Consider the following 16278-nt stretch of genomic DNA (forward strand, 5'->3'; position numbering starts at 1 on the left):
TACCTGTGTGCGGTTGAATGCCACTCTTGCAAAGACAGCTTGGGACACACTGGCCCTCTTGAGCTCATCTCTGACTTGCTGGTAGATATCTGGAGAGACTTCCACAGAAGAGTTGGTTGGCTCCGGCTTAACTGCTCTGGGAATGGGCGGATGGTTCAGGAACTGCTGGTTGATGGCTTGAGGATGCTGGTGAGCCAGGAGCCTGCTAACAGCAATCTGTTGGTTTATCAGATGGGCCATGGCTATTTGTTGCCTGACAAGTTGTGGACTGAGCTGGGGAGAAAGAAGACCAGGACTCATGATGGGTTGCAATGCGGGCACTTGGTTTCGGATTGGAGTACTGTGGTGGATTTGGCTATGAGGAGACTGTTCGTTGGTTTTCCCCAAGGATGCCAGCTGGTTCATATTTGGTAAATGCATTGGACGCTGGCCCAGAACACAATAGTCTGAAAGGTTTTCTCGTTCCACTCTTTCCACTGTTAAAAGATAAAAGTGATAATTATCATTATTTTCATTGGTATAATTTATTGCTACTATCTGTAGTATTATACTATATTGCATTTTTGGTAAATTAATGGCATAGACATTTTTTCATACAAAGCTGGAAGCACCAAAGTAAAAGGAAATTATCCTTTCCTGCAAAATGTTAGAATAATAGATTTTTTTGTCGGTGATATAAAAATTATACTTGCCACTTCAATTTTCTTAAATTCTTAAAAGTAGGCATTCTATTTAATATCCAGGACAGAAACCACGAGCCATTACAAACTCTAAATCCTCTCATCTTTCCAAGCTCTACCATCTCCCTCATCATCCTCTGTTATAAAAATACCAGGTGTTTTCATCTTCTGTAGTTCATGGTAATGGTGGTGTTCATGGTTATCAGGAAATGATAAGGATAACATCTCCTGCCAAAGTAACTACTACCTCCTAATACAAATCCACATAAATACTAGCAATACAACCATGGAAACAGTCACAGAAAATGTTTACCATATATTATATCCTTTTATATACTCACTTGCCATCTTTGTTATAGGAATATTTCTTTAAGAAATGGATATTTTAATGATTGTGATATGCACTAGGATAATAAAAACTCACAAAATTAAAAACATCGCATTGACTTGCCATTAAATAAGGGACGTTCCCTCTCCAGGTTACCTACTTTACTGCATCCTATTGCAGTTTAGTAAAAATTTAAGGAATAACCTTGAAAGGGGGAAGAAAAAGATAGTATTGTACATGTTCAAACATAAGGCAGATTTTTTTCTTCCCCCAAGAAAATTTCTCAAGAAAGAGTGAGTCACGAATAGTCAAATCCTTATCTAAATCTCTGTATTTTATTATGTAAAACAAAGTTTTGTTTGGAGAAAATACATTAGGCTAAAACAACCTCCACCACTACTAGTTTTAAGTGCTTATAGATGTAATCTAACAAAATCTTTTTTTTAAAGCAAAAATTCCAAACAGATTTAGTATCATTTCTTAGAATTGAAAATGTTGGCTATGATTGTGTAAAAGCCTGTTAAGATAACTTTAAAGAACATTATTTTTGGTGGTTACATGCTGGAGATCAGAAGTATTCCCCTATAGGATAAATTTTAAGAATAATCATTCTCCCTATTATGTACCATTATTACGGTTCTTGTAGTATGGCATACGGTTTACAGTGACAGAATCATATTCGTATCAAAAAAGTACTGAGTCTAAAAAAAAATTTAGGCAGAAGTGATATAAGCTGGAAAATTGGATGAGATGAGATGACTCAAAATGGGATTTAATAATGAGAAAGACAATAATGCCAGATCACATGTGAAGAATTTGAATAATTAATTATGAACTGCAAGGATAGGGAAAACTAATATTTCTAAATTAATATTTTATATAATATGTGATTTTAAAATACATATGTGAAGGTAAATTAAAACATTAGAACTTTAAGTAGATGTTTAACCATTGTACCTACATGTCTAAAGGTTTGATATATTAAAAAATTCTCATTGGGAAAATAAACACCCATATATTGAGATCACCTTGTATTCAGACATATGCAGTATTTCTTCCTGCTAAAAAAAAAAAACAAAAAAACAAAAACTGAATGCCTAACTTTCCTGTGAACCCCTAAATAAGTCAAAAGTTTACCTCAAACTTCTTTAAGTATTCAATTTCTAACTTAATCCTTTCAATGTAATTCATTTACTTTGTATTCACCTTTCCTGCATAAGGTTCAAGGTGAACAAATTATTTTAATCTTATCCTCTAAAGGCAAACATTTTTCATTCATTGTATTAATTCAACTTTAAAGAGTCCAGTCTTAAACCAAACCAAGCAAATGGTTAACAGCCTTCAAATAAGGTAAATCTAACAGTTTCCCATGAACAAAAGTTACTATTACAATTTCCTTATTGAAAGAAGTGCAGAGACCATAGACCGCTTTCAGAGTTAAGTCATATTTTATATGCAGAAATATTTGGCCTTGGATAGACATTTTATTCACTTTTCACTTTTGTTTATTTGTTTTTTAATTCAGCCAAAGTAAAGACAAACTCAAATATTAAATGATGTTTTCAGGTACTTAGCAAAAGTTTTATCCGTTTCTTTTTCTACTTAAAAAACATAGGTCCATCCTAGCACAGCATACATTCTTTGACCAAAAGCTACTTTTCCAAAATTTTAGCATTTTCATTTTTCAATGATTTTAATTATATTTGAGTGAATTATTTTCTTAAGCTATTATCTAAATCACATCTTCCATAAATAAAACACTCCACTCACAGATCTAGTCATAATCATGCACACAATTAAGCGCAAATGTCAGAGCGTCATGAAACCTCCATGAACTGGTGCAGTAAGAATCAGAATGTCAATCCATATCCCTTTAAGATTATACATAATAATTCTGCCTTTTCTTATGAGTTCCCAGGTCCTTATAAATTCATATAGTTAAGAGCAGTGACCGTGGGAGTATCCTTAGAGACATGTGGCAACACCATGAAGTACTAACTACTCAGTCCACCATAATGAAGAAATTGCAAATGCAAAAGCCTCCACATACAGGTAGACAACACCCAGAGAAGCCAGCTACAGCGGTACCCAGTGGAGCAAGAGAAAGCCTGCCCCATCCAAAGGGAGCAGCCCCTAACTTGCAGCCAGTTTTAGTCTTCCTCATATTGTCATTGCTTCAGACTTTTTTTCAAGAAAATGAAAAATCTGGATTTTTACGTGACTGCTCCTAATGTTTAAGTGTTGGCAACTAATGCCATTTTCAAATTGCAATAAAAGCCAAACAAAACATTTCCGAAAACCAGATCCTGCCCACGGACAGCCAGTCTTAAATTTTTGCCTAGGAGACTAACGATACCCCCTATGTTGTTAAACAGAAGACAAAATCAATGACACTTGTTAAAGATGGTAGGGCAGACATTATCCAGGACCACTAGGAGATATAGGGGACACCGCAATGGGATTTTACAGTGCGGAGAGAGTGTGGGCCCAACTCCAACTACAGCTTGGGCAAGCAGGAATTTACAGCCAAGGAGCAGGGTTGAGGGTCAGTGAACGGACAATTACTAAGAGGAAACATCAGAAGTGAGGGGGTTCTGGCTAAACCGACCGAACAGGATTCTTTGCTGAAGACAGGCCAGGGTGATCAGACATCACCTGGGGGATAGTGAAGGCCGAGGAACCTGATGAGATATCGAGGGTGATCAGATATCAAGGGTATAGAGGGCTCTGGTGAAACTGACTTCGCAGGGTTCTTGCTAAAACTGGATTTTACAAGGAAGTACACAGATGGGCGTAGGAGAAGGTTCAGGAGCCCGTCTAACGTTTGGTCAAGCCAAGAACCTTCGTCGGTTTTTCAGTCCCTGACAGCTCTAGTAAAAGCCAAGTTCTTTACTCCTAAGAGTGAGGGGAGGGAAGTCATCACCATCCCAATGTTACAAACGCCTCAACATCAAATGCTCATCCACAGGCTTTTCCACTGACCAAGGCAACACATGATTTCAGTAATGCTTTGCACAGAGTTTTGCCAAATTTAAAAACTTTAGTTTTTCTGCTGCCACTTGTATAAAAGAAATATCTGAATAATATTTTAGCCTCTTAAGTCAGAGCAGATGAAACACAAATGCTTTAAAAAAAAAAAAAAAGTCAGAGGAATATCGCAATGCACCAGACTCCATCAGAAAATTGAGTTGGGGCATTCATTATTTCTATTTCCTCCTCCCTCCCTCTTTCTCTTTCTCTTTCTCTCTTTCTCTCTTTCTCTCTTTCTCTCTTTCTCTCTCTCTCTCTCTCTCTCTCTCTCTCTCTCTCTTCCTTCACTTCCCATCCTTTTCCTTCCCTTCCTTCTTTTCTTCCTTCTTTTCTTTCTCCCTTCCTCCTTCTACCCCTCTCTTCCTCCTGTTTTTTGTTTGTTTGTTTGTTTGTTTCAATTATTTGAAAGTAACCACAGTGGATGAAACGCAGACTTAACAGCAGTGCCTGATTTTGTGCTTTGCTTTTTCACTCTGATAGAAAACATGATGTTAAGTCTGTCTTAAACTAAAGCAACACCAAAGACAACACCTGGGCTGTGAGGGGCCATCTTACCTCTGCTATATGGAGCCATGGTTCAGAAATCTTGGGGGACAAAAGTGCAGGATCAAAGGCAGTGCTGCCTCTGATGATGACAGTAATGTTCACGTTCACCACAGAAAATGTCCTCAATAAATCTAAAATGCGCCCTCACTAAAGTAACATTTAAAACACAACTGCTTCCAGGGCTTTAAATCGGAGGTGAAATTTAACTCATTGTGAATTGGATTCTACTATTGTCGAAGTCCTGAAGGTGATCTCTGGAGTGGAAAGTGCCTGGGAAGGAATGCTGTCCCAGCTTCAAGTGCAAATCTCCAAACAGGATGTGGCTTGAGGAGCTGTCTAAACTAGTGGGGCTGACACACTGCTAAGTAGCTGAGAGGCTTTCTGTAGCTATTCTAACCTCTGGGGAAAGATTCCAGTCCAGGGGCTTTGCAGATATGCAGTACAGATCTGGAATCTGCTCAGGTTTCTGAGACACTCAGTTCCAGGAGGATCTTGCTGATTCCTCTGAGCTTTCTGGGACTGAGTGAAAAGCGTAAGGAACGAGAAGCCCTCATCCAACCACCCTCTGAGCTTCTGGGATTCCATTTAACTCCCAAGTAGCAGAGCCTTTCTAGGCCTGTGTTAGAATTCCAGGGGCTCCAGAAGGCTTCCCAAGTTCACAGCTGATGTTCTAACCAAAAGCACCCTCTGACCATTAGCTATTCAATGCTTATGATCTCTGGCTATGGAAGGCTGGTCATACCCAGGAAGGTTACACTCCACCCAAGGGATTTATCTGCATTACAGTGAAAAGATATTTGGTTCAAAAACTTCATTTTATTTCAAGAAATTTTACAGTACACCCAGGAAGCCAAGTATTTAATTATTGCAAATCCCTAATATATATATATATATATATATATATATATATATATATATATATATATATATTATATTATATTATATAATATATATAATATATAATATATAAATAATAATATATATAATTATATAATTATATATATATATATATATATATTAGGTGGTTGCAAGAACATTTTCAATTATATACACACACACACACACAAATCTTGTCTTGTATTCACATCTGACACTTTTTGGGGATAACTTCATTATAGTTTTGGGTAAATATCTTTTCACATGTTGGGAAAGATGTATGACCTAATGATTATTAGCAGAGACTTCTAAGCCAGATTGCCAGGGTTTAAATTGTAGCTCTACCCCTTGGTAGATGTGCGACCTTGGGCAGGTTACTTAATTTCCCTGTGTTTTAGTTTCATCATATATTTTTTGTGGGTTACTAGCTGTGCCTACCATGAAGGGTTATTGTGTGAATTAAATGAGTTAATATTTGTCGACACTTAGAACAGGTCCTGACTATTATGTTCATCTTGTCTTTGTGTGTGGTGCGGGGGGCGGGGGTTGTAAATAGAGATGAACAGATGTACATTGTACACTTCAGGTCTCTCCTGAATGTTCATTGTACTCCTTCAGAAATAACTTAAAATATGGTCCTTGAACCATCAATATCCATATCACCTGAAAGACTGTTAGAAATAGAAATTCAGGGGCCCCGAATTAGATTCTCTTAGAGTTCTTCTGTGCACTAAGATTCCAACAATTCTCATGTACACTTAAGTTTGACAAGCAACATCTATATTACCTTTGCTTTTATTTACTGTCTTTTAAGAGCATACCAGATACTTATTATTATCCCAGAATTGTAAGAGTAGAATTTACATGATCAGTGTCTATGTGAAATATGTTTGGTAAAGTGCTATTGTAAGTTTCAGAAAAATATCTGTGTAATTATGATAACAGTTCAGGCTTCCCACTTCAAAATTTCACGACTAGGACATTCTGACCGAAGTCTACTATTTCTGAGAGGTCATCTAAAGATTTGCAATCTTTTCTTTTGTTTCAAGTAACTATGCCATGTTACATCATATCAAGTTTGAAAAACAGACCCCTACAGTTTAAAAGAATTCATTATCAATACAGAATCACATGCTTCTTGGTATATGCAGAAATATGTTGCTATTCAGTTTCTCCAAATGAGGCTTGATAGTTCACAATCTGACTATGAATTAGGAGGCAGAAGAATAGATGGAAAATAAAATGACATGATCTCACAACTCTTGAAATTAAATTTATAGTAATACTATACAAACACAGCTTTAAGTTTCAAAATTTATTTAAAAATGGGGAAAAAAACTTAAGAAATAAAATAAGCTTTAAATATACACACATACCTCATTTTACTATGCTTTGATTTGTTGCACTTTGCAGATATTGCATTGTTTTACAAATTGAAGTTTTGTGGCAACCCTGTGACACGCGATCTATTAGCGCCATTTTTCCAACAGCATTTGCTCACTTTGTGTCTCTGTGTCACATTTTGGTAGTGTTTCAAACTTTTTCATTATTATGGTATTTGCTATGGTGATCTGTGATCAGTCAGGAGCCATCAACATCGAGGTGAGACCCTCCACCAACAAAAAGATAACGACGTGCTGAAGGCTAAGGTGATGGTTAGCAATTTTTAGCAATCAAGTATTTTTTAAAGGTCTGTACATTGTTTTTTGAGACATAATGCTATTGCACACTTAACAGACTACAGCATAGTGTAAATATAACTTTTAAATTCACTGAGAAACCAAAGTATTCATGTGACTTGCTTGATTATGATATTCACTGTATTGCATTGATCTGCAACCAAACCTACAATATCTCCGAGGAATCCCTATATACATGTTACATTTACATCAACCAAAAGAAGGAAGAAAAGTGTCCTATAGTATTTTTAAAAAGCAAATGTTTCATGGCTTGTTTTTATTTTCCATGGAATGAGTAGGCATCAAAATGTTCTAACTTAAAAAACAAACAAAACCAAATTTTTTCCTTTTCAGTTTAGTGCTTCTCTTAGATTTTATTATTTTTATTACATCTATTTGCTACATATGCTATGTAAAGTAAACCCAGTAAAATTTCCATACTCAAAATACACTCCAGTTACTAAGTGCCCCAAAGTGTACATTCTGAGGATTTATGAGCAAAAGGAAAAGCATCTGATTGCACAGATGTCTGCCAATCAGAACAAGATGGCATATGATAGGTGGAAAGAAGAGCAAACTGGGATTTTTAAGGCCTGAGTTGTAACTAGCTGGGTGATTTAGGGGTTACCTGTAACTGGTTTTAAGGAAACCTTTCAGGGTACTTACCTAATAGCATCTTAAAGAGTACTGCTAAGATTTCTGAAACAATTCCCTTTTTCAGAATACTTCCTTCAGCTTTTTGACTCTTCGGCAAAAAATTGAGACTTTCCTAAGACATCTTTGTGAAACTCCAAACAGCAACAGAATATTAGCAGTTTATATAGTGGCAATAGTGGGAGTTGTAGTTTGCTCTTGCAAGTTTATCTATCAGTACTGCTTAAAAAACTGACAATGTTTCCAGAACTATGAACCTAGTGTTTTAATGCAAATCTTTACACAAGCGCTTTTGTGAAATAGCCTCTGGGGTTTGTCCATAGTTATAATAACTGGAAAGCAATGAATTGGGTAAAAGGCTTTGCACTGAGAAATTTCTGGAATATCTGGCCTATGGATTTTTCCTTACACTATTAAGACGCTTATGTAAATGTAAATAGGTTAGCATGAATGAATGCTATAACACTCTAGTATTTCCCCAGAATATCTCCTAAAACCTTAGATAGAAGAATATAAATGAAATTTTAAAAAAACAATGGTGAATTTTTCTATGACTCCTTTAGCCTCAGAAAAGGCTCTGGAAGTGATTCTATAAAGGTAAGACATAGATTGGCCCTTGTCACTCTTGGTAGAAAGTTGCCAATGAAATAGATAATTTTGAATGGGTACCCAAACCTTTGAGCATAGAGAAAAAACACATAAACACATCGTTGCTTTGGATTGCCAGACCTGCATCCCAAGTTCCTTGCTCCCCCACCCCCAGCCCCAAAACCCTGGAGCCCAACTTCAACATAGTGATGCTGTCTAATACCAGAGAAGTCAGATAAAATGTTCAAGGTAAATAGCTGTCTAAATGTAGATAAATATTTAGGAATATTCAAAATGATTAGGGCTGCTGGCTCTAACCTCATAAGCATAATAAACCACATGGCCTGTGAAAACTAGTTTGTTTGTTTTTTCTCTTTCTCTGCATAACTCAAAGTCAAGTTCTTAGGGCCTGAATGTTTCACAAGTACTCTTCAATGGACTTCCTTTAAAGAAAACTGTTTTTATTATAAAGTGCTGAAATTTTCATATCTGTATTGCTAATGTACCTCTTTTAAAACATGTTGCCATTGCAGGTGACATCAGTCCCTACCATATAGGTATACAGTAGCTGAGGCACTGAGCTAAACCCTTTATACCTTATTGTCAATTAATTCTTACAACAGTGGAATCACATAGGTATTATCATGCCTACCTTCATGGAAGGAGCTCAGAAAAGGCAATGTCACAAAGCTATCAAAGGAAGAATCAGAATTCAAACCTATTTCTTCAGGACCTTAAAGCCTTTATGTCACTCATTATGCTAAACTGCATGACTCAGGTTATGTGGTTATTATTAATTTTAGGGCTTGAGTCAGAACGAATCAACTTTCCCACAGATAAGTCCTGCTTTCTATTTGTATACGTGTGTGCATGCATGCGGCATGTACATGCATAAGTGGCATGATGTATGGATGAATTATCTGTACGGTGAGGGCTCACCTCACGTCTCCATCCTATGTCCTATAAACCTTCCCAATGTGACAGACTGAAAAATCTCATCAGTTCTAAAAAGGGATGAAATCACTGATTCCTCAACAACGGCATTAGCTACTCAATAAAGTCAGGTTATTCACATTTGTTCGTTTATTTTTTTTTAATTCATACAAAAAATATTCATTAATCAACTATTATGTGCTAGGAATGATATCAGCCCCTACAGACACAGTACTGAATAATTACCAGCTTTAAAACAATCCCACCTACAGATTTGCTTCAAACAATTTAACTGTTTGGTACACACAGATGCGCCTGTAACATCTGCCTATGATTTCAAATGCATTTCTATTTGATGATAAAACAGCTCGTTTTAATCTCCATTTTGCCATTTATTATCAGTTCATTCCAGTCATCTAATACAAATTCACACTCATATTTCTTGTCATGAGACCCCACATTTGTTTATTTTTCTTATGGTTAAAAAAAAAATTTTTTGTCCCAAAATGAGTGTCATCAACATGGATTCTCACCTGACTGACAGGAATCACACAATGAAGAACTTTAGCAAGGATTCTTTTTAAACTCTGGAAACATGAAGTGCTTCTCTTGAACAAGTAGCCAACAAGAAGTAAAATGGGGAATGCACACTCACTTAACATGGTAGTAACCTGAGAATCTTAGGCAATCCCAACAAATTCGTGTTTGATTGAACTATATGAAATTGGTGCTATGTAACAGTTGTGACCTGTAAGAACGGCAATTTCATATGGTTCTCCCTGGTATTTATTTTGACTCCTCTCTCTGAACTGGATTATAAATTAACACAAAACAACCCTAATGTTCACCCAAAATCCTTCACTGAGTAAAATCCTCTTTAAAATGTAAACATAACACTGATTTCCCTGACAAGCCAGAGCAGTATCCCTCTGCCAATCCTGAATATGCCCAGTCACGGAAAATACTTGTGATTTAGTCTCTCCTAGTCAATAACTGTAGGTATGAAGTCAGTTTGTTATATAAAAACCATTTTCTGTTAACATAGACAGACATGCTTTCAAAAGCGAAAGCTAATATTCCATATATAACAGACATAAATCCCACATCACCGGGGGTGAGGGGGGACAATCACCAGAAGAGTTCACTAAATATAATTAAAGAAAATATTAGGCACCTGAAAAGGCTGGAGGGCAAAAGAAAAAGGGGAAAAAAAAAAGCTAAGTCTTTTAGGACTACAAAACCTAAAGATTTTTTTCCTCTAAATTTTTTAAAGAGAATCTGTCTCTAGGTTAAGAACTTGCTGGCAAAGTCTCTGCCTAGAGCAAGATATTCAGAGCCAACTTGTTAACTCCTAATAAAACAAGGTTTGAAAGAAAAATGCTTCCAGCCCTTATAAGCGAAGTATACCAGCCAGTATTGTGCTAATACCGAATGACTGATTTTCTTAGGTGTATTTTCTGCTTATTATCAACTTCCTTCTTCCATCATAGTTAGATCCACAGAAACATGTCTGTCTACCATAAAGCAACTTGAATATAGACACCTCTGGGTTTTGGGCAAGAAAAGCTCATAGGACCCATTTTGTTCCATGGAAAAGATGAGCATTCTCCACCTTTACCCTGAACTTCATCTGAGCACCATTGTCCCTTTTGGTTTCAAACAATGCTTTATCATAGTTTGATATCACTGATCATTTCAAGTATTCCTATAACTTTCTACATAGGTTAAAGCTATTTATATCTAATAATATCTTTCTTTATATTCTTTAGTTGAATCTGAATCTATAATTTCAGAGGTGAATTCACACATAATAGAAAAAAATCACATTTCAGAAACTCAGCGTTACTGTTCAGGAGCATTCTGCCTCTGCCAGTTGGCATTCTACATGTATTAATTCTTTATTTCAGCCTACTGAAGAAAAACTAATCAAGGAAACAATCACCCCATGATTCACTCTTTTCATTGGCCATTCTCTCAGATTTTATAGAACTTAAATGTTTTAGGCCATTTTTGTAAAGGAAAATACTCAATAAACTAGCTGGAAAAACCTCAAAGGGATGTTTTTCTTAGGCTACATAAATGGTCCCTAATTTTTACTTAATAAAGGTGTTACTGTCTCTGTCAGTGGAACTGACTATTGATAAACCTTTTAGCTCAGTAACTAATTAGTAGGAAAAGAATGGTTCTAACAGACTACCAATTTGTTAAGGACATTTGTAATATGATTTTAAAAACCAAATATTTTCTTTTTTCTCTCAATTGAGACATCAGATAGAAAATAAGATCAGTATAATATGTGGAAAAATAAAATGGTCCTAAGTGCATATGCTCAAATAAGTTCATCTATATAATACAATTCTATTGATATTTACTACCACACTCAAAGTCTTATGCTCACAGCTCTGAGAAAGACACTCAAGGGACGAGTTTCCCAGATGGTCTTTTGAGGAACTTTTGGTCCAGTAGGGGGTTATTCAAGATGAAGAATTACTGTGGGACATGGAACTAGAAAGGTGACACCTTGAAAGACCCAATGTTAGAATCCACAGCCTGACTGGTACTCCAGATGATTCTAGATTCTCCATTGTCATGTCCATTCCCTTGGGAGTTCAGGACTCCAAGGTCAGATAATCTCAATTCTTGCAAAACTTAAAATGAAGGCTTATCATCAGTCAGGCCAATAGCTAGTTAAACAACTGTCTACCAGAGGCACCTGTTACATTAGTCCTAGCATCTTACAAGGCACTTGTATTTAAGAGCTTCTAGCACCTTGCAAACTTAAATGCTTTATAGCTTTTCACTTTGTAAATCATCCTTAAGGAAAATTTTTTTTAAATAATTTTCATTTAATTGATCAAGAAACCAAGAGAATTCTCTGATTTTAACCCACTGGTTCCCCCCCATATAAGAGGATGTCACCACAATCATACCAGATTTTAAATAAACTGAACATTTCCTGGTCAACATACAGAAATTCTCATTTCATAACTCTGTAGATTCTTCATTAGTCACCACCAGATCTATCTTTGTTTTTGAGTTTTAAATTTTGTTTCTGGGCAGGACAGATGGAAATCTGAAACTATAGGAAATCTAAAGCACATTGTAAGGAAATGCTAAGAATTAAAGGGACCTGTACGACTTACTCTAAAATCCTTAACTATGTCACTTCAGTTCGACCGTCTACTTCTCTCTCATTGTTTCCCAAACACTGTTGGTCCAGAACCTATTTCAAGTGTTCTCCTCACCAAGCTCCCATCCCAACCATTCTCTCCTTCACCACTAGATAATCACGTCATCCTAAAACCCTACCATATGCCATGAGCTGCCTCTTTCCGTACCATTCACTCCATCTTCAAAACTTGCTTTCTGATCTATCTCCTTTCCCTTCCTCCAGATTCTAAAGAAGACTTAGCTATTTTTCTTTGAAAGGCTAAGCATCATCTGTGCCTCAGATCCCATCCCTTCCTACTGTGTGAACTCTTGCATATCACCCCTCTTCCTCTTCGGCGCCTTTGGCCCCCACTGGCCCCAGACTCCCTCTCTTGAGTTATTGGGGTGAGGAAGGGGGAGAGTGTGTTACACTTAACCCTAATGCCACAGTTAGCTGTTTTTATATCCTTTCCTCACTAGGCCAGTAACTGCTGTCCTCACTTCCTTGCCACCTTCCTTTCTTAGACACATAGATGGTCCCTTTGTTCTCACACTATAGGGAAATAACTCCCTCCAATGTCATTAGGGTCCCCTTTTTGCCCAAGCTAAGAGCCTCCAATGTTATCCTCTTCCTCCTGGTACCCTTAATGACATTTCTTCACTGGTAACCCACACTCTCTTTGCTTCCGTGAAACCTCACCTTCTCCTTAATCATATCCTTTTAAACCATGGCCCTCTTTTTCTCAAAGCTTCCAATCCCCTCTTGTTCTCGCTGTCTCCTTTAGGAATGTTCCTTTGGTATCATTTAACTATCACATCCAAAAATAAAAAATAAAAAATGGATCCAAAAATCTATTTTCTAGTTCTGTCTTTTTGTTAGCTGGCTCCACGTACAGCCCAAAGGATAGTTCTACCTAGCTCACCATTTCTCACTGAAGCACCTTCCTCTCAATTTATATTGTCGTATTTCTGTCAAAAGCACCACTTAAGCTCAACACCTTCAATTTTATTTTGATTTCTCTTTGTCTTTCCCACACACATATTGCATTGGTCACTTTTCTCCCTCTCACTGCTGCCACCCAAAGCCAAACCTCACCTCCTTCACTGTCTTCACTTCTATATATCACTGCAGTGGATTCTATTTTGCCTACTTCCTCCAGGGTGTACACACTGACGCTTTTCCCTCCCACCTGCCTCCCAGCCTGCCAAACACACACGCCCATTCATATAGTTTCAGGTGAGTTCTACAAGAATTGTTTTTTAAACCACCATTTTCATAACATCGCTTCCTTGCTGAAAAACCTGCACTGATTCTCAAAATGCCTCAGCCAGGCTTTCAGAGTTCTGTAAGGTGTGGTCACTACTTCCCCAACCTTATTTTTCATTATTATAACACAAATGCTCCTCAGCGAGGTCCCAAACATTTCTGCTTGTTCACCAATGTTTGGTGCCACCATCAACCCCACATCCAGTCATGCTCTAGCTTTTCCTTTTTACAATCAAAAATCTTAGCCATTTTGGTCATCTGTTATTGTGATAGTATCATGATAAATGCACTGCTATTCTAGGTATACTGGGCCACTCCACCCATAATTTTCTAAACACAGCATGCTCTTCTGCACCTCGGTATTTATATAATGACCTTGCAGTTGCCTGCAACATTCTTCCTTCTCTTTTCCTCCTTGTAAAACTCTACTTGTCCTTAAGGTATAAATCATGTGCTACTTCTCAAATTGCTACCCCCTGCCTCCCAAACATGACACTTGGCAGGTAGAATTTACGGACCTTTCTCTGTGCTATCATTCCACTAGTTTATATACCACTGTTACATATTTGCCACATATACTTACAGGGCTCCCTCCCCTGCTAGGTTGAGGGCAACACAGCTAGAGGTAGGAACCACACCTTATATGTTCCTGGATGTCTCTCACTGCTTCTAATACTGAATATGGCCTGTGGCAGAGGCACTTGCTAAACATTTGTTTAATTAAAATTAGTTATTTAATTGTGACTGTAATTTTCTTGCAAGGAGGGACTATGTAATGGTCCCCATTTAGAATCCTGCCAGGTTTATAAAATAAATGATCACATTTATTTTTAAATTACAAAATATGTGTTACATTATTAATTATTTCATATACAGTGTACATTTTCTGAAACCAGAAACTGTGTCTTATACTTTTTTCAAATAGTAAATATATATGATGAATGGATGGATGGAGGATGGATAGATGGATGGATGGATGGATAGACAGACAGACGGATGGATGAATGGATGGATGGGGAGAAAAGGAGGGAGTTAGGAAGGCAGATCTTTTTTTCCTTTCCATCCTTTTTTCAACATGTATTTAAAATGGCTTATAAAGACTATAAATATGAGGAGATAGCAAGTTTGTTTCTTTTAATCTACAAACCACATTGTTGACAAACAACTGTTTTTCACTTCTTTAAGCATTCATGAATAAGGACTGTCATGCCGAAGCAGCAGCTACCAGTACAGCTAGAATGTGCTTCATAAGATCCACATCTGAGCTGAGGGTCCAAGGCATTCTCCACGCATCATTCTTCCACTTGCTGACACTATCGATAAGCTTCTAACAGGAAGGCCAGTTAGGGGAAGGTGATTGATGAATAAACATCAGCAACTGTCACAATAAAAATGGACAAGGCTCTTCCCAAAGCTGGAAAACCAGTACAATAAAAGGTGGCATGGTTGTGAAAGTGCTATTTCTATTTCCATGAATCCAATATTCATATAACAATTTAAGGATTTGATGTTGGCATTACTTCACGCAAGGTGCCATACAGACAGAGGGCAACAAACTTCCTTGCCAAACGCCTTCATTTAGATCCCCAGCTGAGAGCCAATTTCTTTCATAACTTGGAAGAACGAGGTAGACAAAAGTAAGTTCCTTTTTCCTCATCAGAGCTAAACAACGGCAGCGGCACAAGTACCGGCAGTTGATTAAAGGCATTGTCCTGACCACCGTTACCACCACGGCTGAGCAAGGGCTGCCTCGTGGAACCAGGTCAGAGGACATTGATTTCTCTATTCAACTCAGAGGCACCACTTTGTAAATGACACAATCATTTTTGGGTACAAGAGGTGCTTTAAATGTGGTAACATTATATCATTTCAGCTATAATGATCATAATTACTTATTTCTTTTAATCACAACCCACTTAACCACTTTAGTACAGAGGACTAGTTCAAGGAGTTTAATTTTCATTCAACATCTAATCTTTGTGTTTACTGAAACCCTTCACGGGCTTTGTTTACTGTCTGCTTGCTGGCCTGGACGTTTGATCTTGCAAGACTAGATCAGACAGGGTCAGATAAAATCCTGATTACTAGAATAAACCAGACTTGGAGAAGTAACACTGATTTTTATAATCTTCATTTCTCCCAGCTTTTTAATATTTTGCAAAATAAGCTCAAATAAACAAATAAAATTAAGACAACTAGCAATCAGGGGGTTCTTGAGCAATGATTGAGAAAAGGAAAGTGATGGGGATAATTTTGCTTTCTGGCCCAAATATGGGGTTTGGTTAAGTCCATTTCATTCTAGTGGTATTATTTTATGACACAGATAATTTTATGATATCCACTACTATTTATGTGAACTTTCAATGACCCCTTAATTATTGTGACATATTAAATACTTGAAATTAACCTAACCAGACAACAGGTCATTTTGCTTTTGGTGCCACATGAAAAACACTTTAGATAAAAAATTATTTTCTTTTAACATCAATTTTAATTAGAAAACACTTAAAATATATGAGCCCTTCTTTGTTAAGGCATTATTTTATT

General features: G+C 36.9%; 1 protein-coding gene across 4 annotated transcripts in view; it reads right to left on the reverse strand.

The window, feature by feature from the left end:
- The window catches only part of SATB2 (SATB homeobox 2), a 237890-nt gene that overhangs the window by 71251 nt on the left and 150361 nt on the right, over window positions 1-16278 (reverse strand). For all 4 annotated transcript variants that reach the window (XM_074339726.1, XM_074339725.1, XM_074339724.1 and 1 more), the window contains one exon: window positions 4-476. In XM_074339726.1, the coding sequence (XP_074195827.1) occupies window positions 4-476 (473 nt within the window). The remainder of the gene's footprint in view (window positions 1-3; window positions 477-16278) is intronic.

The sequence above is a fragment of the Rhinolophus sinicus genome, linkage group LG01, assembly GCF_036562045.2.
Source record: "Rhinolophus sinicus isolate RSC01 linkage group LG01, ASM3656204v1, whole genome shotgun sequence".
NCBI lineage: Eukaryota > Metazoa > Chordata > Mammalia > Chiroptera > Rhinolophidae > Rhinolophus > Rhinolophus sinicus.